The sequence below is a fragment of the Galleria mellonella genome, unplaced genomic scaffold (genome assembly GCF_026898425.1).
Source record: "Galleria mellonella isolate WM207_F2 unplaced genomic scaffold, CSIRO_AGI_GalMel_v1 utg213, whole genome shotgun sequence".
NCBI classification, from domain to species: domain Eukaryota; kingdom Metazoa; phylum Arthropoda; class Insecta; order Lepidoptera; family Pyralidae; genus Galleria; species Galleria mellonella.
The window spans coordinates 1,431,309-1,454,519 of record NW_026442039.1 but is presented as its reverse complement, the minus strand read 5'-3'; the positions used below and the strand labels follow the sequence as shown (position 1 = coordinate 1,454,519).

Below are 23,211 nucleotides of genomic sequence, written 5' to 3'. Positions count from 1 at the left end.
TATTGTTATGACAAAATTCTCATAGACTTATTTATAGTTTATAACCTAAAAACATTATATATAAACATAATTCAAAATATTGTTCCTTTATTGCATGTAGTGATGATATAACAAAATAATATTGTAATAATTAAGTATTCAGAAATGCAAATGTAATTAAAAATCTAGGATCACCTAGTCTCTAATTAAGTAGAGCTCATACTAGGGAACACCCTAGTATACTCGTATCTAACAAGATAACTGACTATAACGTAAATACTTTTTGTAAATACATACGTATTATATATAGAAAACACCCAGACTAATTAAAACAAACATACTCGTGAGTAGGTGGTGCGGAAATCCGGAATTCCAAATTGAAGTAGTGTAATAAACCATTATATTATCAAGGTATCAAAAAGACTTAACTATAGATTAAGAACTTGGCTGTTATTTTCTATATCAGATTTCTTTAGAAAAAGATGTGTTTGGAAAAATGTTATATAGAGTTTGACTGAACTTTGAGTCTTTACTCTAAACAATGTACTATCATAAATAGTACCTTTGGTACTACTACTACACAAAACCTTACAAAAAAAAATTTGATAGAAATTCTTATTATAAAAACATATTATTATGCCTTACCTTACTGGAATATTATTGTAATACGTAGTTATATAAGCCTATCACAATAAGCTTATTTTTAAACTATATCTACGGTCCCTAAGCTTTCATCCTTCTTATATGTAAAATCTAAATATTTATTTATTTATTTATTTAACTCTTTATTGCACCATAAATAAAAATCTACAATAACAAGTGAATAATTCAAGTGAAATACAGTAACATAAATACAGATTGAAATATACACATAAAGGTACAAAAGCCGGTCTTATCGCTAGGGCAATCTCTTACAGACAACCTTTAGTTAAAGGAGAACAGATAGAAAATAAATATTAAACTGAAACCATATTTTACTACAGTGAAATATTAGATTTTTTTTATAAATAAGATTATTGAAGATGTACTAGCAGTCTTTATAGTTATATACTTTTTATGATTGTTGCTTTAACTTATATTACTTATATTTTATATATGCTCTAACTTATATTTTATATTTTGTCACATTCCTAGTAAAGATTCAAAAGGAATATAGACATTTACGGTTAGAATATCATAATATTGTGATTATTTATTATAACTAAGTTATTAATTTAAAAGAAATTGTGCAAATCTCACTTATTCAGTAATTGATATAATTTTTATTTCTGACGAAATTACTAACAAATTATGCCCAAAGTAATACACACGCCTGTAATAAAGTTAAGTAGCTCCCTGATAAGTACGCAACACATTCTTTACGGAACATTACAGTGTGAGTACCACTGTTAACACATGCCCTGAGAATTGATCAATGAATTTTTGCTCTAATAATTCCCACAATTATAAACTCTATATAAACTAATGAAGCAAAGCTAAGCTAAACATTGTCGTTTCGGGTTACGCGGGAATAAGTGCATACATAACACAAGTTGTTATTCAAAATGTTGTTAAAAGTAAGTTTCATTGACTTAGAGTTAATCCTTTTTATTTTAGCCTGTTGTTTTATTATGATTAAATAAATGATTACCTTATATTTATATAAAACTAGCATTTTGCCGGTTACTTCGTACGCGTAATTTTCAGAGGTCGTAAATATCAATGAAAGAAATCATTTTAAGATTACATATCAAATTGAAACAATTATAATTTTTTAAGTTAGATCTTCAGAAGTACAACAATACCTATATAATATAGGTATTATAAGATTATAACTTGTGTTATTCTTACCTATAATCCCTCACCATTATACCCCGCCAGCGTGAACCAAGAGCGCAAAAAAGTTTATCATTGCAGTTTCATCCATAACTAAGGGACTGTCCTAACTAAATAGATATACTGATACTGATCTACCTATTAAAATGTAAATATTAATGTTATAACGTTATGGTTTGGAAACCATGACTACAATGTTACATAGGTGCTGGCATAGAAATAAATATATGTAATAATAACAAGCTTCGCTTAATCTGTAATTGGCAAAACACACGCACAGAGAAAACTCATTTTTCTGCATACAACAAATATTTTCATATGCAGTCTCACCTATATAATAAGCAACTTTAAATTTTAATAAAATGTACTATGTGTCATTAAACAACAGTTACATTTAAAAAAAGAATTGAATGAAAAAAGTTTTATTCATATAATTATTATTTAATTTTTTATAGACAGATATAAAGTTACTAAGATCTTAATCATATAAATGCATTGTGTATTCTTATTCTATTTTCATAGTAATAACGGGAGTAAAATAAAAGAATTAGGGCTAGGGCTAATTAGTTTAAACTCTATCCTTTTTATTTGGATGTACAAATAAAAAAATATAGTATTTGTTGAATAATTCTTAGATTATCGTATTATTGAAAACTCTATTTCATTGTTCTGATATTATCGTTTTCAGGTACTAGGCGTTTGCCTATTGGCAGCTGTCAGCCAGGCGATATTTCCGCTACACCATCACCACCAACCAATAATTCATCATCCCGCAATTTCCCACCAAGAGTACGAGAAGCACGACGGTCCCCACCACCCAATACCAATACATCATGTACCAATCCACCTGCCACCGATTCATCACCATGCCCCAATTATTCACCACGCTCCAATTCATCATATTCCTCATTATGATCATTATGTAAGTGTTTTATTTAATAACATATTTTCTCTAAACGTATACTGCGTAAGATACTAATAAATATTTATAACCTGGTTTATTATAGAGCATTGTGACACTTCGTGAATAAAATGCATCCCTTATATTATTAGATTGAAGTTTATATGAAATGCTTAAAAAAATTAAGAAGAAAATACAAGGAAAGAAATCGAAATAAAAATAATATAATAATAATTCAACAAAATAATTGTAATCAATTAACCAGTAAAAAATACTATTCTCTTAATTAATCTTCTAAATTGATTTATTTTATTTTACAGTATAATACTGAGAACTATTTTAAAGTTTTTTTTTTACAGGCTTTCCCAGAGTATAAATTTTCTTACTCCGTGCATGATCACCACACTGGAGACGTGAAGTCTCAACATGAAGTAAGGCATGGAGACATTGTAAAAGGAGGTTACGAGCTCGTAGAGCCTGACGGTAGACACAGGAAGGTCGAATATAAGGCTGATGATCATACAGGGTAAATATGATTTAATTATTACAGATATTTATTTCTGAAAATGTAGAATTAATATGTCGTATACATTTTTATTTAACTACCAAAAGAAAGGAGTTCGAATGTTTTTCTAATGTATTGTATATTATATATTAATAGACACAGCCTATAGATAATTTTGAACTTTCGCGTTGTTTACACATAATTAAATATGAAATGAATGAAAAAATAAATAAAAAGAGATCTGTCGTGACCACGGCGTGGTGCAATCCACATCGAAATATCGGCACTAAAGAAGCAGGTATGTAAGTGCCTGCAAAATATTTCATCGCATTAAGTCCCGATAGTGTATTTAAAATATAGGCTATAGAGTCTGATAAATTTCAATAAAAGTTGATTACATTAATCTTAATTAGAAGGGGTGCTGTTAGGTACGGTAACGGCCACAGTCCATTACGAATTTATAAATTTTATAAATTAAACAATCACATTTGCCGTTACTTTGTCATATCTACTTGCATTTTTTTTACCTTATCATTGTTTGTATTTTAACAAAAGCAATAACAAAATAATAATAAAACCCTTAGCGACAATTGTTAATATACGTTATCAGCTTAACCAATCTTTTGATGATAGTAGAAATTGAGTATTTAGGATGAAAAATTTGTTACTTTTTAACCCGATCACGTCAAGGAAGTTTTAGTTTAAGTTTCAGTTAGTGTCATGTAATCGACACATATTTAAATAGTCTATTTATAGAAAAAATAATTTAAATTTTAAAAGTTTATACTAATTTTTATATTGTTACAGATTTAATGCTATTGTACACCATTCATCGCCTCATCATCATGTTCATCTTGCGCATCATCATCATATATAGACATTTTCAATATCACCGACCGATATCATAAGGATGTGATACGCCACCTCGTCTAATACTTCGGAAAGACTGACTAAATCCTATTTCTATGCAGTTTTGTAAAATATTTTCATAATAAATTAGCGCTAATAATGTGAATTTCTTGTTCTCATTACCTTAATAACCAATATTTTTATGCAACTTTGCATAGCAAACTAGCGGATGGTACACCTGATGAAAAGTGGTGTCCACAGTTACAATAAACATTATTACATTATGACATCATAGAACACTCTGAGAGCATAGTGCCTCTCATGCGCTGCCATTCCTGAAGACCACAGTATCTTGTATGTTTACTGCCATAGACAGATTATAAACATAACTATGCATAGCAAAATCACGTATAGGATAGGAGTATCAATGCAGGCGACTTTTCTACAAAAGTTTATCTTTAATAATTAAATTACAATAGAACTTTAAATACTGAAGTAATACGCAAATTGAACATTTTAAATTATCTTTAAGGAATGCTTCATCTATTCCTACATAATTATGAGTTAAGTATCTTGTTAAATACACATAATAAAAAATTTCTGTATATAAAATTTGTATAATACTTAATAATATCTTAAATGCTTAAAGATATATTTTATATAATATTTTCACGAATTCTGAACCAAACTTTTTCCTTACAACACCGATAAATATTCAACTCACTTGAGTATTTGCTATCGCGATCATTACAGGCGTTCTTCAAATTATTACAAATAAATCAATCTTTACTAATATGTGTTATAAATATGAAACTGAATAAGTTTGTTTGTTATTTTATAGCGCCTCAACAACCTAATCATTCGCTACAATTTAGGTATACAGATACTACGTGAAACGGAGAAGGACTTAAGGTTACTTTTATCCTGGCCAATAAACATATCCCGATCACGCAGACGAAGTCGCAAGTAAAACTGCCATGATAAAAAAATACTTATATTCGTAATTTAATTATTTAAAATAATATACCAAATAATAATGTACCTTCAACTTCTATGTATTTGAATATCGTTTTTTTATTAATATTCTTTTTAAATTATAGTTTGTAAGACCCAATATTCTGATCAATCCTTACTAAGACAATACTAAAATGAATATGAAATGAGATAAAATAAAAGTGTCTAATGTTATTTCATACCACTTTAACGATACAATTAGTTGCTATAAAATTTTATGCACAAGTAGTGTTTACAATGGAGAAAGACATAAGTTACTTTTTCCATGTTTAATCAATTTAATAATATCTAAGTCATGTCTACGTGACTTATCTATGCTTCGAATAAAAACTGATATCATAGTAATTTATATTTATAATAAATGCATAGCATCACTTTCTGACAAAAACACAACCTCCCTCACATTTTACTTGCAAAACTGTACATAAGATTTTATTAAACGTTTGATTGTGTGGGCATGTAGTATTGAATAAAATCAAATAAATGACTAATCATTGTTTAAAAAATTTATGCCATTTATACATGAAAGTCATATACATTTACTTATTTATAATTTGTGATAAAATTAATAATAAACTAAGATTTAATTGCACAAATAAAGTGTCTTCAGTTTTGACAAAATTCTACGAAATCAATAATAAAAAAAACTAAAAGACCTCTAAATATAAATTATACAACCGAATATAAACTTCTGCTCTTTAAAACTTGTCGACCAACACAGAATATTGTTATGTTATGTTTAACCATAACTAGAATATTCAATATATATAAACAAAACTCACCATAGTGAACAGCACCTAACTACACTTGAATCTGATATTAATGTAATAATGTAATAAAAAATGAAATAACATTCAGTGAATTACATTAAGATTACATTAAGATCTTATAAGTTTAGATGGAGAATCAAATATAAAGCATCCCAAAAATGATCACTGTTGGCTAATTCATAGTTTTTATTATATTGAATGTTCAAATATACGATCTCGAAGAATACGATAGTATAAAAATTATACTACTTTTAAAAATACATATACAGTAGAAAAGTAATTTTTTGTCATCACTGGTACTTAAAACGCTTCGAACAATTGTACACTAGTAATATTTGGGATGGAGATGAACACATTAAGACGGCTGCTTTTTATACCGGTCAATGTATTCCGGTTACGCGGTCGAACTCATATATAATTACTAGCATAGTCATCATCCTGGCCGTGTAGTCCCGGTATGCCGGGATTCTATGGAATAGGCCACCCCTTCCTATCCCGTGGGGTTAGAGCGAAGGACGGGTAGCAGCGTACCTCTTAAAATATCCTTAAGTCTAACTGCGGTTGCCAATCCGCCTGACAAGCGTGGCAACTACTGACAAACTCCTCCCCCCCCCCCCCCCCAGGAAAGGCTTAAAATCAGCAGTGGACAATTAAAGGCTGATATGCTGATAAAGATTATGATGATGATAGTCATCATCATCATCTTCCTACCCTTATCCCAATTTGTATTTGCGTTCGACGTAATATATTTTCCATCCATATTACAAATAATTACTAGCATAGTAAAAATAAATAAATAAAATGACGACCTTTTATGATAAAAATCAACAATTACAAGATCATTATATTATAATGTAACAAGAAAATTACAAGATAATCATTATAGAATTTTAAATGCGCCATTTTTTTTTAAGTATGACTATTTTATTTCAGCGCTTATACGCAGACTTTCTATCTAGACATTATTGATCTATGTAATTGGAGTAATCCAATAAATCAATTTGACCCCCAAAGTTAAGTTTCGCTTTTACAATCCGTCTAAATCAATACACGCCCATTGAGAAACTATGCCAAGATAATTGCCATTGTACAGATTACAGGATATCCTGAACACTGGAATTTTATGTTTTTGGATAATCATGTCCTCTATAAATTGAAGATGCGTTGATTGTTATATCACTTGAGAACAAAGTATTATAACTTACGCAATGTTCCATCAGGTGAAAAATTTATTTACTTTTTTTCAATTTTCTTCAAAAAGAAGGAGGTTCTCAATTCGGTTGTATTTTTTTTTTATTTTTGTTCCATTACTTTCTCAGAAGTTTTGTCAGATACATAAAAACTTCTTAGATTTTATAATTACGGTCTTGTGGCTATAAATCATTAATTAAAGTAACTGTAACGTATTATTTTTGTTCTCTAATATAATAATAATTCCAAAACTTATCACTTAATAAAACATATAGTTTTTACGAAATACAAACTACTTTAATCTTCTGTGAAATTATAACTATAAGAATAATAATATATATAAAATAATAAATAATTAATTATATAGTGATAATAAATCCTTTTAATAAATGAATCAAAGATGATTGAAATTAAAATAAAAAACTTTCTTTTTTTTTATTTTCACATTGTAAAGTATATATTTCGTAGCATATTATAACATACACCAAAAACATTTGGTTGAAACATTTAGTTTTGAAATATTTACATTAATCTCTATATTATACCTGCAGTTAGGCCTAGTGCTGTGTTTGGTCGTCTGCGTCCTAGGGGACGATGATCGGCATGCTACCTCCGAGCAGAAAATCCGAATAAACCACAAGCCTATAGAAAATCATCATGGAGACCTGTCACATATCGGACACGAGGAGCCTGAACATCATGAAGAATACGTGAGTAGATAATGTTGTTGATTTTCAACTATACAACAATAAATAGGATGTACGTGAGTAGGATATAATTTTGACATTTTAATAATATTTCTATATGAATTTTTATAAGTGGAGAAGACTAAATACACCACCATGTGACAATAATTATATCGTGCATTTATTCTAGTAAGACGTATATTAAATAAAATAATAATGAGAAAAACCACTCAATCATATTAATCACCTGGTCCACAAACTAAGATATCCTGTATTATGAGGAAATACGCAACGAACAGCCTGAGGTTGGTATAACCCCGATTACCTGAGCTAATTCAGAAAAGATAATTTTCTGAATTGACCTGACCGAGAATTACATCTAGGACCTCATTACAAAAAGCTACTTACCGCTACGCCATAGACAGTTCATCAAATGTTAACAAATTGGATTTATTATTTATCTTATATATGTATATTTCAGCTCTGTAGAAAATAATAACATTCTAATTCCACAACAGGCTCATGCATATCCTTCATACGAATTCTCATACAAAGTAGCAGACCCATATACCAAGGACTACAAAGGTCAACATGAGGTCAGAGATGGAGACGAAGTGAAGGGCGAATACTGGTTAAGAGAACCGAAGGGTAGACTGCGTAAGGTCAAGTATCACGCAGACAAACACACCGGGTAATTATGCTTACTTTATTAGAAATATTGGTATTATAAGTATAACGCTAGTGCTCTTCCACAAAAAAAGGTGTTATAATAAATACCTGACCAGTAATATAACACTTACAAATTGTATTTAATTAATCAATCCGCTCTCAAAGCTTTAACGACATTTTATTCTTTGTCTTATGAAAATTAAACTGTAAACTAAATTACAATTAGTTATCTATCAAGTTGTAATCTTTTTCTTTTTTAGGCTAAGCTAATTTTTAAATAAGTTTTTCTGTTTTTAAAGTACAGTATATATTATCTATATTAAGTTTGTAATAGTCTCTGTATCCATTCACATTTTATATTTTTTTAAACTCAACTTTTGTTAGAAAAAAGCTACAACTGAGTTTTTTTTACCATTCCTCTCGATTAAAATTGCATACCCGTTGGAAAAATAATAAAAATGAATATTACGAATTGCTTATGATTCTTAAATAAAAAAAATATTATTTATTTTATTTATTGAATATATTGAATAAATATATATGAGCCGACTAATCACCATTCGCGGAGAAATAAAACTTTATACCACATATACCTATCCTTCTCTTACTGAGGTATGATAGACCCATGTATAGGAGCATTAGATGTTACCAATAAGATGTTTAAGAAAAATAACCAGATGAAGACTGTACAAAAGTCGTTTGCATGGGTACCATTGTCCCACTCGTGTTTCTGCCATGTAGCACCTTTGCTTATATAGTTCCGATTCGATTTAAAGAGTAGGGTGAGGTGGGATATAGTAATGAAGTTACAAGGTAAGGAGACATAACATCATAGTCCCTAGGAATGGCAACGCATAAAAAGTACTATGAGTATCACAGTGTATTCTGTATTTTTTATTTTTTGATAACCATGATATTCTTCATATTTATAGGCGACGGTTTTCATTTTCCATTAGCTGAACCGTCACCTTATTTGCCATTCTAAATATCATAAAAAAAATGTATAAAGCATAATTAATGTTTGTTTCGCAGTTTCCAAGCCGACGTCGAATACTCAGCTCCTCATATACATGCGTACCATAACGTAATCCATAACTCTCACGACAAATATCACGTGGACGATCTTCCAGAAGTCTCTATAAGAGAACAAAATGAGGACAACACTGAAGACCGTGCAGAAGAGTAATGTCATTGGATATTTGGAAACACAGAACGAATCCAGACTATCAAGACTGAAAGCATGAATAACGTGAATGGAATTAAATTGTGATTTTTATCAAAATAGAATAATGATGTCATATATCATCTTGCAATTATATTTTTTTTTTTTGAGAGTTAATTAATTTGGTATTATTTAATATACAAGCTGAAATAATCTCAACTATAATAATAATTAATTATTATTAAAACAAATACGCTTCAATTATCAACAGTCATAAGTTTTTACCCACACTAAAATATAACCACATATATTTGATTTCATTTTTATTAATAATTTTGTGAGTTACAGATATTTTACTAGAACTTTCTTTTGAACTTTCTAATCCCTAAAAATTTAAAGTCTCTTTATAAAATAGGAATTTGGAAATGCAGTATTTATTTTTTTATGTCAATCTAACAGCCAATAGCTATTACTTAAGTCTATTTCAAATACGGGTAAATAAGAAGTTGTCTAAATTTATATAGTTTCAAGTTTAACGTTTGAATATCCTTTAGTCAGCAGTTTTGTCTATAGCTCAACTAATTATTATTTAACGATTATCAATGAAATAATATATTTGTTCTTTAACAAAAATCCATGTTCTGCAGAACAAAATGAGTCACAAACCAAAGAGCGAGAAAACCTTACCGGTTGTAAAAGAAGATCATTAAACATCGTATATAGAAATGAAATCATAGCGTTTATACAGCCTACTCATACATCATTTTCACTATTTAGTGCTATAGTTTCATGCCTCTTGTAACAGAAATATTGTACTTGCTACCAAAGAGAGACTTGACAAAGAAAGACAATTAACAACTTGCTTATTTGCTATAATTCAGTTTAAATACATATGGATATATATAAGGATTACATATGGCGGTTATTACTGGTCTTATTCATACGGTACATTCTTCTTTCTTAAACGCATCGTGATACAAAGACCGATAACCAATGAGTAATTCTTAAGTCCGTCCATTTGACGAGAAGCAAACATCGTACACATTTGTATGAGTGTTGTAAGTATTATGCGTAGTACATACTTGATTATCACCATCTTTGTATAAAAAATACTTATTTCCTGCTATCGTATTGTTCATTTCAATATCTATCAAGATAACCAATGGGAAAGAAAAGTTCTTAAGTGGCGACCACGTACGAACCAACGCAGAGTAGGATAAAATATAAAATAGGTAGTAATAATAAAAAAATAGGGTTTATTTCTCTTTGAATAATAGAGATGCAGATCAATGGGCAAACAGTAACGCCTCGTCTTTCCAGAATTATCTATTAAATCCATTGTTTTTATGTAATTATAAAAAGAAGATATTTTACTAATATAATGATATTGTGACTAGACGTTATCTGTACATGGGAGATATTTAGAAGCCAAAATAACATGTTTTAGAAATTTTTCCTGTATATATGTTTGTTCCGGTATCACGCAAATACGCCAAATTGGATACCGTTTACACAGTTGCATTCCTGAAGGTTAGGTAAACTTAAAATCTGGTATTTTTTATCTATCTAGAAATAATCTATTTCATTGGTTTTCCTGCTTCTGAAGTTCCATTCCAAATTCGGATTTAACAATCCCATTGCTGGCAATATACTCTATCAGGTCGACCTCCACGCGGTTCCTCCTGGAAACTATTGTGATTGGTTTATTGTCAGTCACGATAGGCAGAACTGACCTGCTTCATCTTCACCTATCATCCCTCACTGGTGCCCCGCCAGTGTATACCATTAGCGCAAGCGGGTATCCATTCCATTATCATCCATTAAAAAAAAAGCTAGTGCAGGAAAGATACAAGAAAAAAAGAACTTTGCATGAATATAAAGTAAATAGAATACTAATAAAATATTCATACACAAATTGTAAATAGATACATATGTATATGTATATAAATATAATAAATAGTAATTTATAAGATGTACGCTGTACATCTTATATGGATATAATATATATATGTAATATTTGTCAGATCTGTCAGTATTCTACGACTATGACAATATATTAGCAAGTGCATAGTATTGAGCATTATTATGTGTTATTAGTTAAAAATTGAGACTTATTTATATTTATTTTTATTAGACAAAACTGTATTAAAGTCACTTCACAGCCTGTTTTGCGCGTAACTTACATATCTAGATTTATGCTTAAAGACTTAGACAAAATTCGTAAGTTAATTTTCTGTGTAAAAATCTACATTGTTTCCTTTTTAAAACAGTTTTTTTATATATATTTTACGAGGTCTGTCCGGAAAGTTCGTATAAAAGTGTTCTGGAATGCGAGAAAGAGGAGTGGGGAGGCCAGGTAAGCGCAGGACCCCTTCCTTATGTCCCTAACAATGCTTCAGTTCTGGTCTGACCGCCGTGCGGTGCGAACTGGCTTGTCACGCCATCTGTGAAGTTACCTCTTAACGAAACCCCGTCGGCATGGAGCCCGCTTCCGTTGAAGAGCAGCGCGTCGTAATCAAGTTTCTCTCGAAACTCGGCAAGAATGGCCGTGAAAGCAAAGAGTGGAAGACATCCGGGGAACCACGAACAAAAAAATCAAGAAAATCCCGCTCAAATGTCAAGACAATGTTGATTGTTTTTTTCGATGTTCGGGGGATTGTCCATCAAGAATTCGTCCCTCCAGGCCAGACAGTTGATGGAAAATTCTACGTCGATGTGCTCAGACGCCTCAAAGCTCGTGTGGCACGAGTTCGTCCAGAATTGGCGCGAGAGGGGCGTTGGATTCTTCACCACGACAATGCCCCTGCCCACACCTCTCTTGTTGTCCGTGAGTTTTTGAGTAAAAATTCCATTACGGTGACCGAACACCCCCCTATTCGCCGGATTTGGCCCCGTGTGACTTCTTCTTGTTCCCAAAAACCAAATTGGTACTTCGGGGGCGGCATTTGGGGGACATAAATGAGATAAAAAAAGCTACGACGGGGCAGCTGAGAAACCTACAACCAGAGGACTTTCAAGGAGCCTTCTCACAGTGGAAACGGCGTTGGCACAAGTGCATTATGTCACAGGGGGAGTACTTTGAAGGGGATAAAATTGATTTACCTGAATAATTGTAAAATAAAATTTTTAAAAAACTTTTATACGTACTTTCCGGACAAACCTCGTATATGCAACTACATAGTGAATCAATTTTTTTTAATCGCTTCCTGACTTCAAAATTTTTATTTTTATTAAATAAGTAATTATTATGTATATGTATTTCAAATAGCAAAATGTGAATCTAAAAAAGTCTGTATTTATTTAAAAAAAAAGAGGTCCATAAGTCTACAATTTCTCAATTTTTTTTTCAATTTCAAGCTTTTTAGCGGCTTTATATCCAGATTTCGTCGCCAGTTCTCAATTTTGACAATTATTTTTGCAATAAATATAGTATGCTCTTTCACCGTCTTAATCTTATATTAATTCACAGCAATTATAGCTGACATTTTTTTAGTAGAGTGAAAAATTCTAGTTGCAATGCAAAATAGACTCCTAGAAACACTAAATACTAAAATTTTAAATCTTGTTTTTTTTTTTTATCAGAACTAAAAACATATATTATTGAAAAAAATGCGCTTATAAATTGAAAAGATTGGTCGTTGAAAGCCCGTGCATGATTGACTTACCCACGCACATTTGTCATTTAAGTAATCGTTTAGTATGTAATAGGTTTTATTCAATAAATATTTTTTTAATATCAATTTTAAACTTATTAAAAAGTAGATTTAAATATCTTTCGGTATCCTATTATAATATTTAATGCCCATTGCCATAAAAGACCTATATTTTTTTCTAAACGATACTTCGAAACATCATGTTTGTTATCATATCTAATATTAAGATTATTGAGATGACTGTTTTTAAGTAACAGTTGAAGATTCCTGCGGATATACATAATATTTGCGTATATGTATTATAAAGCTACGGTGAGAATATTTGGTTTTTTTATTATACTTTACGTAAAATAATAAATAATGAAAAAACATCAAAAAATAAAACAATGATAACTATATTATTATTTTTAGCAATGAAGATACCGTATTCCATGCATCACTATAAAATTATCTATAAGTTCTTTAGGATGTAAATCATTTAAGCATTAAACTGTAGTATACAGCCAATCAATTACGCAAATTGATTTAATAATGCATTGAACACACGAACATCCGTTTATTTAATCATTACATTATATATTCGTAATTATTCTATTTAAATTCAGATTGAATACAAATAGTTGATGCATAAGTCTATAGTGATTCTTGTATTTCAGCCGACAACATGTTTTGGGTAAGTTTATTTTATAAACTTTAAAAATAAAATTGATTTTAAAAAATTGAAATCAATTATAAAAGAAAAATCAAAAAATGTTTAGAATTGGCGAAGACAGCGCGAAAAATAAGGACAAATTGAAAATATTCTCCTTTTTGAAGTCATTCAAAAAGTTTATCCTTTACCGATTATCAGAAAACAATTTTAAGTTAAATTAAAATATATATGTTATATTAATAGGTAATAAAAAGTATGTAATATGTTATTAATATGATTTATTTTATTGACTATAAAACAATAGAAATAATAATAGTTAAAGATTACTGACCCTACCGTCAGTCAGAGTAGATGAACTATCCAGTAATGGCCTTCCATATCTTCCATTATACTATTAAATTTAATAAACCTTATAATAATGATCATACTAAACTAACAAACTATAGTTTTTGAAAACATTGCTCTAAAAACTACACACATATTTGTAGTTTCACTTGTAGTTTTAATGCACTTACAATATATAGTTCAGATAATATGTACTATTATTTTTCATCGGCTTCAAATAAGTGATGGTAGTCGAATTATTTATACCTACCTACTTATAAATACTTTCTTTGCATAGTGTTTATGTTAGTCGTCAACTTCAAAGTCTTGTATCAAAATAGACAAACATTTTAAATTTGTATAATTTCTTATTTCTATTAATATATCCAAAGATTAAGATTATAAAATAATTATTTCACAAAATATTTCAGTTTGTAGTTTTAGCTACAGCTGCGGCGCTGTGCGCTGGAGAGCCTGAAGTGGAACAAGTAGCTGCCCCAAGCGGCGCATACGGATTGCGTGAACCGACCGTGGTATATAACCTTCATTGTTATTATTATTAATCAATCTATATTCATATAAAATCAAATGTATTGTTTGTTGGAAATAAAACCACAATTACTCTACTACCAACCTATCTATACGTACATAATATACCCAAATTTCTTTATTAAAAAAATATTTCTTGAATTTATTTACACTTAACAATCTTTTTGTTTCAGGGCATCCCTGATTTATCTCGTGGACATCGGTTAGTATTGTCATTCAAAATAAACAGTACAATTAATTAGGTAGGTAATGAAAATTCTGTTTCATAAAGAAAAATGCAAAAAAGTAATAACTTTCAATGAAAAATATCTATATTCTTCAAAATAAAAAAAAAAACAAATAATAGCTAACATTATCGATTTATTTTTATAAATTTATTAAATATTATTGACTTTTCTGACTAACAATTGCCTTCCAAAAAAAAAATAAAAAAAAACAGTTAATATTACATAATTACCGAAAGTATCAATTCTATTCTCCTCTTATTAGAGACTGTCCATTAAGTAGCATGTAAGTCAGAGGATTGATAACTCTCGGTATTATACCGCTTGTATAACGGATTATATTCTGAGGAATTGTTTGAAATGATACCTACAGCCACTTTTTATCATCGCACCGCTCGCCATCAACAGAGAATTCATCCTCACACGCTTGAACCTAAATGGTCACGTACAGTGCGGTTCCAGGAAAATTTTCTCCCACGAACACTCAGACTGTAGACTGAGTACCCTGCCAAGGTATTCCCTAGAGACTACAATATGGGGTTCGTCAAAAAGAGTATAATAAGATTTCTTCAAGGTCGGCAACGCGCACGTGCCAGGCATCCGTAGGCTACAGTGACCGGCACAAACGAACTGTATGCTTGTTTACCACCTCTTTTGTAATCCTTTGCTCTATATACCTTCCCAGCAACTGCTGTACTATTTTAAAAAAAGCTGAATTTTTCTAGTGAACTGATTGTATGATAGAAGTTTTGAATAATACTAGCACAACATAATTCTTCTTAGTCGTAACTTTTCCTTAATTTAATTCAATCATTAATTTTACCAGGATCATTGAGAGCGTCAACCTTCCTGACTACCACGAACCTACATTGTTACTCGACTATAGATATTTAAAGACCGGAGGCAGGGACTACACCCGAGGTCCTGGTGGCCAGTACCTTATTTTGCCAAGGAATGTCCATACACAGGAGCCTAAAGAATTCAGAAACTACGATGAACTTCTGGAAGCCCTCTCACGTAGAAACAGAGCAAGAGTGGAACTTCAGAGGCAATATATACGTGACAATCAGAGAAACTGGGAATACTCCGCCCCTCGTGGACATAGCCATTTGCACGGAGTACACTAAAAATCTCTCCCTTAATGTTTGTAACCTAAATAGACTACGAGAACAGTTATTTGCTTATTAATTTATAATATGTGTTGAAATAATTTCACAAATTACAAAAAATATATAATCCACTTTCTCCTCATAATATTACAAGTAGCTTCCTTGTTTTAATCTAAATTGCAAATAAAAAATCTATAATTAAAATAAATTTATTTTACAAAAATTGTAATATGATTATTATTCCATAAATATTACTGAATAAATTTCATAGATATACTATATAATTTCTTATATGTTGTTTTATTAATATTTTTATAAATTACTTTTATGTTTCTTGGTTAAACATATATCTATCAATATCAAAACTGGCTTATGATCTTTAGAGCTGAACTGTACTAAAATCATTATTATAAATGTAATTACACTTACAACGTCTCCCGCATTGAACTCTAAATCCATTTTGTAAACATTCTTTGATTATAAAAAGAATTTCATTTTAAAAATATTATAAATATTTTTAAAATTTTTATACGTTTGCTCTCTCAACTAAATCTTGCTTTAATGGTTACATAGATTTGAATTAAATTTGATATATTATAATATATAATTAGGAAATTTACTTATTGTATATATCAAATATATTGGATATACGCATGCAAACCGCTGGTGTTGTTAATATATTTTCATAGTAATATCATAATAGAATTTTTTTTATAATTGTCTGTAATTCTAGATACAAGTAAATTTATATAATAGAGGGATCTGTAAGCTATATCTCTCTCATGGCACGATACAATTCGAATTTGCTCCGCCGTTTTAATATTACATTTAAAAAATATTATATAAAAAATTTTCAAACGTACGTACTTTCAGATGACAAGCACTATACATGCGAAAGTAAATTCTTTCATTAAAAAATGTTACTGGTATTGATTCGTTAATGAACCAATATTTGTACATGGATATTAATGCATTGTAATTACCACGTAAAGACACTTCACTTTAGTTTTGATTCTAAAGCTTACACGGACACATGTCAGTGATACGTTTGTTAATCGGTAGTGATATTATACCTAATACTAGTCTTATAATATTTATTCTTATGTATATAAATATATATTTATTCTTATTTTAAAATGACTACCAAAAGAGGTTCTCAATTCACCGATGTCTTTTATTGTGTTACACAGATATAGCTATTAAAAACTGTAGTATAGATCGTGACAAAATTTTTATAAGATTTTAAAATTAATATTTCATTATTTTATAGTAATTATACTTGAATTACTTTATCGTGGCTTAGATTTATACATGTCTTTCCACGTAACGAATTAAAAAGCATCATAATCGAAAACTCGGTCGCGACGAGTGAAGAGACTGTGTCGCTTTAATATCAAACCAAGAAGTCTACAACAATAGTGGCTCCAAGTAAATATACCATTAACAAGATATTTTATATATTATATATTCTCAAAATCATCCATATTTCTCAAAGTTTGCACTAATTCTATACTTAATAAATAAGAAACGTAATTTATACTCAGTGTCACACGTCATTGCCGCGTGGTCCCGGCATAGAATGGGCCACCCTGTCCTGTCCAGTGGCTGTCGTAAGTTGCGATTAAGGAAACTTAATGGTTGAGGGATAGGCAGCAGCGTTCCTCTTAAAACATCACCAAAGCCCAACTGCGGTTACCAACCCGCATGCCTAACAGTTAACGGCTGACATGATTATGATGATATTGATGATTTGACACATCATAAGAAGAATTTGCATATTTATGTGTACATATTTGTGTAGATATATATATTCTTGTATTTACAGATCGTGTCTCTTTGTATGTTACTAATCAATATCCATGGACACCAAACAACACTATTTCACCCGGCTAATATGAATTATCATCATCATCAGCAAACTAATAGCCGCACATTATTAAGTTTCGTAACACACGCTTGTTACACAGAACTAAGTAATTTACTTGTTTAAGTTTCAGAGCTCGTGTTCATCGCAAGACTTATCATCAGCATTCCCTTCATCATCTTCAACGGCATAACTTGCAAAAAAGTCGCCATCACACCAATAGGAAGATTGGTTGACGCATGTTCTCTAATGTTTGCTCTAATGTATATATTGACATTTTAATTGAAATTGATTTTGACATTGTATTATATATGGTTATCGTTTTCCTATTTACTATAGTGGAATTAAATTACAGAATTGACATTTTATGAAAATTGAATATAAGCATAATCTTTTATAGTTAATTATTAGTATTAATTATTGTAAATAACTTGACATGTACAAAAATTATTATTACTTGTAGTGTATTGGAGTTTGATCATCTGTAAACTGCAGGTAATATAAATAAATAAATCACTAAATAATTTTATCTCTTACAAAACCTTTCTTTTATCTACAGTTTCTATTTATATATTTCTCTAGTGTATAGCCTGAACGAACAAAAATTTAAGAAAAGATTTATTTTTATTCATATCAACGCGCGCGTAATACCCCGACAACACCTGGGGTATTACGCGCGCGTTGTCGACCCTGAAAAAATCTCTTTACCCCCCTTTTGAAGAACCCCAAACTATAGTCTCTTGGGAAAACCTCGTGGGAGAATACATCTCTGAAACCGCGCTGTACGTGACCATTTAGCCTGTAGGATATGAAGATGAATTCCCTGTCGATAGCGAACCACACGATGGTAGAAAGGGGCCGTGGGCATCATATTGAACAATTTCTCTTAGCACAATCCGTTGTACAAGCGGTATAACACGCAGAGTGAACTATAATCTCTGCTAAGACTTAAGGGTTCAATACCGCTTGCAAGCCTGGGGTCGTCGACAATTCTCATGGTATTTAGGTGCTCCCGCCCATAAGTGATAGCAATAATCCATGTGGGGCCGGATTTGCGATTTGTAGAGCATTAATCGCTGATCCGGCGTGAAGTAATGCTTCGCTCTATTGAGCTCACCGAGTTTTTTGGTTACCAGCTTCACCTTATCTTCGAGGTGGCCACGGAACTGTACATTACTAGAGATGTCGACACCAAAGATCTTAATGCTTTAAGAGACGTGCCCCAGAACTGTGGAGCCACAGGAAATGGTTTTTTTTTTAGCGATGAACGCACAAGCTTATTTCTTAGCGGAGTTAAACTGAACTAAGTTTTGTCTTCCCCAATCAGAGACTCCAGTTAACAATTTCTCGATTTTAAACACAAGCTATTCACGATTGTCCTCCACGATGGAACGAGTGACATTAGTACGACCTGTATATGGGCATCCTCAGTGCTGTTACAATACATGAACACATAACAATGAATGTTACCTAAGGATAACATATCATTAATATGCAGCAGAAATAGCGTCGGGGATAACACAGATCCCTGCGGGATGCCCGGCACGGCCCATAAGAGTAACAGGCCTTCGTTTTTAAAATAACTACATATTAGCTAATTAATGATTCTGTTATTATAAACAGTTATATTGCTGTGTCTCTTATAAACAAATAATTAATAAGTGAATACAATATTCAATGGTCACTTAATTTATTGAATATCCTATTTATCATTAATTTATATCAATATTATAAAGAGATAAGATTTAAATGTCTGTTTGTTTGTTTGTAAAGGAGAAACTTAAAACTACTCGACCGATTTAAAAAATTATTTCATAGAAAGTTAAGTCATTAAAAATAACATAAGCTATATATTATTTTCTAAAATTCTATCTACTCGTATTAAGCAGGGCCGGGTAGATAATTAACAAAAAATCCAATATAAGAGATGGGCCTAATTATTTAACCAATTGAAAGTAGAGGATCAAACAAACTATCGGAATTTAATGAAATGAGGAAACTAAATATTAGATATTCTGAGATTTACATAAAGAATATCATAAGCATCATAAAACATAATGTTACAAACCTTTTCCTTTCGTTGCAAAGACATACGGAAATATAATAATATATTATAATTATATAATTACTAATTATTCTAGAACATGAAAATGAGATTCAAATTTATTCAAATAGACTTGTTTACATGTACTTTTAAATCGTAATTTTTTAATCTAGTACAGGGTTTTAAAGTTTGTTACCTGTTTAGAAGAACCCGCAACAAACTCAACAGTTACTCTTTTAAATCTCTGTTAACATTATATGTATTTATTTAAATGTATTATATCTAAAATTACATGGTCGTAAAAGCCCTAAACTTATTAAGCTAACATGCTCAACTCTCACTTAAAGGAAGGTATGTGTGTGTTGACGTTAGTAATTAGTTGGTATAATGAATTGCGTGTAAATGGCAGATTCATATCAAACAATTACTCGGATTAATCAGTTCCGATCAACAAATATTTGTGCATCAATTATTATGTACACCCTTGGCACTATGCAGGGAAACTACGCTTTCTCAAACATACATTGTTATGATGAGACTCGGTATGTGTTGTGATGATACCATCTAACTGTCGATATCGACATACCAATAAATAATACTTGAATATCTAAAATTCCTAATATGTTAAGCTAAAAAAATACAATCTAATTGGGAACCTTCTTCTTTCTGAAGTCGGTTGAAAAATGACTTCGATTCTGACAGAAATAGTGTAGCACGAACAGGTAACTTATTTCTTGGGAAATTCATGTTTACAGAGAGTGATAACCTCTTTTATCAGGTGAGCTACACACTTATTTACTATTCCTAATAATACTTAAAAATAAAACTATAATCAATGAACAACTGAAACAATCGTAACACTACTTTAAGTATTTTTGAAAAATATGAAATTATCTTATTGGTATTGGAAAACTGTAATATTTTCACTAATAGTCATTATATGGCCATAATGACTAATTCTACTAAAATGATGAAAGTTAATTAATAGTAACAGATGTGTGTTTTAAATTAAATAAATAATTTTGATTAATAATTTATACGGTACCATTTAAACTAACTATTAAACTTTGTAATTTCTTTTATTTGTTTAAATATAAAATATATAAACTATAAAAAAACTTATAAATATATTTGGATACTTTTTAAATACTCTGTCAACTTTTAACAGCTCAACTTTTAATAAAATTTAATACACAGATGTATGACTTATGATCATATATATAGTAAATCATGCAAGTAAAGCCGTGAGATATAGATAGTATTTTAATAATTTTAACTAGCCCTTTTTATTTTAAATCTACCAAGACAAAAATTAAATCTTTTTAATTTTTACTACACTTATTTTTAAGAGAACTTTAGTCTCCACTCACGCTTTACTCATTCGATTATAATTGCCTAGATTATTGCTATAAATCTATACTGTCATCCTACTTATATAGCATCCAATTAGCGGTTTGTATATATAAAAGAAGATTTTTTCAGTTTATTTTATAACTTGAAGTCAAGCTGAGCAGGAGAATTATACGAAAATGTGGTCCCAAGTAAATAAACTAACAAAAATAAGATTACATATATTTATTTAAAACTCTACATAAAGAATGGAAAAAAATAGAATTAAAATAAATTAATTTCTTTATATGTTGTCACTTACTAACATTTTATCTCCAATACTTCGAATTTTAAACACATTTTTGTTTAAAATTCGAAAATTCGAAATATTGTTTGTTTATGTTATGTTTACTTATTATGTATATTATTGTTTCGTAATATTTTCAGATTGCTGTGGTTTGCCTGCTAGTGGCCAGTATTGAGGGTCATCCAACAGCAATATCATACCAGTCTCGTACAGACGGCCATCATAACCTTCACCATCAAGTCGTCCATCATATTGGACATCATAACTTGCATCGTGCTCACCACCAGATAATCCACCACGCTGGTCATCACAGTGGACATCTAGGCATTCACCGTGGTGACGACCACGGACATTGGGATCACGTAAGTTACTTTGTTTGCACTCCACTGCTCAATAATACTATTATATATATATATATATATATATATATATATATATATATATATATATATATATATATATATATATATATATATATATATATATATATATATATATATATATATATATAGATCTGATACTGTTTAGTAATTTGTATTCACAAAAAATAATTATTTATATAATTAAATTTTTGACAAAAGCAACAGCTATGTTTCTTGCCTGTTCTTCTTAGCAAAATTAGGCTCCGAATGGGCAGTAATAAAAAAATATAAAAAAATGACTATTCAAAAGTGCTTAAATTTAAGTTCATTTGAATCTAAATATTTTTTTCTTTATTAAATAACTAATTATTTTACTAATTGCCACGATATTATTTAATAACCTATAATTTAAGTAAACAAACGGAACCACACCGTTACCAAATGTCATCATTTTTATCTTAATATTCATAAGTACGTTATTTAAAGAATTTCTGCATACAGTTTCTAGTAAGGTTTTTTTATGCAAGTTGGTTTAACTTTACAATAATAAACTTTACGAAATACTTTTAAGTATTACAACTAATTCAAAATAATAACCGTAGTCTATAGATATTACCAGCAGTACAACATCATGAACATCATAGTATATATGCATTATCTTTTGTACAGGCCTCTTCGTACCCTTCTTATAAATTTTCATACCATGTGTCGGATCCACACACCGGCGATCACAAGTCGCAAACGGAGTGGCGACATGGCGACTTAGTGAGGGGAACTTACTCCCTCGTAGAGCCGGATGGCAATGTGCGCACCGTTCATTACACCGCTGATGATCACCATGGGTATGTATTCACTCGTTTAATAGTTCTTTTTTTTTTGTAAACATGTATTTTTGTAACATTCGATATAAAAACTACACTTGCTTACAGAGTTTAATATTTAAAATTACCGGTTAAAACTAATCGAAAGTTGTATTTCCAGATTCAATGCTGATGTTCATCATAAGACGCATCATCATCATCCGCATCATTCTCATCATCATCACCATTAAGCTTGACAATATTATTACGACTTCTATTACTTCGACATCTAAAAAAGATGAATCTGTACTATCACAGCAAAAATTGTTAGCGCTAACAAATAAAACATATAGAAAAACAAAGGTATTTTATTGTGTTTACATCTTATATTAGTACATAATGTATAAAACTAAATGAGATTATAAAATACTAGCTAACAAATATATTTCGATG

The 23,211-nt window shown here is 30.2% G+C and overlaps 4 protein-coding genes across 4 annotated transcripts; all 4 read left to right on the top strand.

Annotated features, from left to right (window-relative positions):
• The first annotated feature begins 1,459 nt into the window (after positions 1–1,459).
• Positions 1,460–4,194, top strand: LOC113511870 (cuticle protein 8-like). Its single transcript, XM_026895596.3, has 4 exons — positions 1,460–1,535; positions 2,483–2,716; positions 3,055–3,221; positions 4,008–4,194. The coding sequence occupies exons 1-4, from the start codon at positions 1,524–1,526 to the stop codon at positions 4,075–4,077; spliced, it is 483 nt and encodes a 160-aa protein (XP_026751397.1). The 5' UTR covers positions 1,460–1,523; the 3' UTR covers positions 4,078–4,194.
• A 1,106-nt stretch (positions 4,195–5,300) lies between these two features.
• LOC113511869 (uncharacterized) lies at positions 5,301–9,712 on the top strand. The gene is made up of 4 exons (XM_026895595.2): positions 5,301–5,316; positions 7,493–7,734; positions 8,229–8,401; positions 9,412–9,712. The coding sequence occupies exons 1-4, from the start codon at positions 5,301–5,303 to the stop codon at positions 9,563–9,565; spliced, it is 585 nt and encodes a 194-aa protein (XP_026751396.1). The 3' UTR covers positions 9,566–9,712.
• A 4,015-nt stretch (positions 9,713–13,727) lies between these two features.
• On the top strand, positions 13,728–16,208 carry LOC116413583 (uncharacterized). Its single transcript, XM_031913599.2, has 4 exons — positions 13,728–13,867; positions 14,602–14,703; positions 14,893–14,921; positions 15,770–16,208. Exons 1-4 carry the CDS (start codon positions 13,859–13,861, stop codon positions 16,068–16,070), a joined length of 441 nt encoding a protein of 146 aa, XP_031769459.1. The 5' UTR covers positions 13,728–13,858; the 3' UTR covers positions 16,071–16,208.
• Positions 16,209–21,472: 5,264 nt separating this feature from the next.
• LOC113511868 (histidine-rich glycoprotein-like) lies at positions 21,473–23,129 on the top strand. Its single transcript, XM_026895594.3, has 4 exons — positions 21,473–21,501; positions 21,737–21,958; positions 22,628–22,800; positions 22,940–23,129. Exons 1-4 carry the CDS (start codon positions 21,490–21,492, stop codon positions 23,007–23,009), a joined length of 477 nt encoding a protein of 158 aa, XP_026751395.1. The 5' UTR covers positions 21,473–21,489; the 3' UTR covers positions 23,010–23,129.
• Positions 23,130–23,211: the final 82 nt, after the last annotated feature.

Bases quoted from the DNA above. Each gene is read 5' to 3' on its own strand.
- LOC116413583 (XM_031913599.2), top strand. The intron at 14,704-14,892 runs GTATATAACCTT...TTTTTGTTTCAG, and splicing joins GATTGCGTGAACCGACCGTG to GGCATCCCTGATTTATCTCG. The intron at 14,922-15,769 runs GTTAGTATTGTC...TAATTTTACCAG, and splicing joins GATTTATCTCGTGGACATCG to GATCATTGAGAGCGTCAACC.
- LOC113511869 (XM_026895595.2), top strand. The intron at 7,735-8,228 runs GTGAGTAGATAA...ATTCCACAACAG, and splicing joins CTGAACATCATGAAGAATAC to GCTCATGCATATCCTTCATA. The intron at 8,402-9,411 runs GTAATTATGCTT...TTTGTTTCGCAG, and splicing joins CACGCAGACAAACACACCGG to TTTCCAAGCCGACGTCGAAT.
- LOC113511870 (XM_026895596.3), top strand. The intron at 2,717-3,054 runs GTAAGTGTTTTA...TTTTTTTTACAG, and splicing joins TTCCTCATTATGATCATTAT to GCTTTCCCAGAGTATAAATT. The intron at 3,222-4,007 runs GTAAATATGATT...ATATTGTTACAG, and splicing joins AAGGCTGATGATCATACAGG to ATTTAATGCTATTGTACACC.
- LOC113511868 (XM_026895594.3), top strand. The intron at 21,959-22,627 runs GTAAGTTACTTT...TCTTTTGTACAG, and splicing joins ACCACGGACATTGGGATCAC to GCCTCTTCGTACCCTTCTTA. The intron at 22,801-22,939 runs GTATGTATTCAC...TTGTATTTCCAG, and splicing joins ACCGCTGATGATCACCATGG to ATTCAATGCTGATGTTCATC.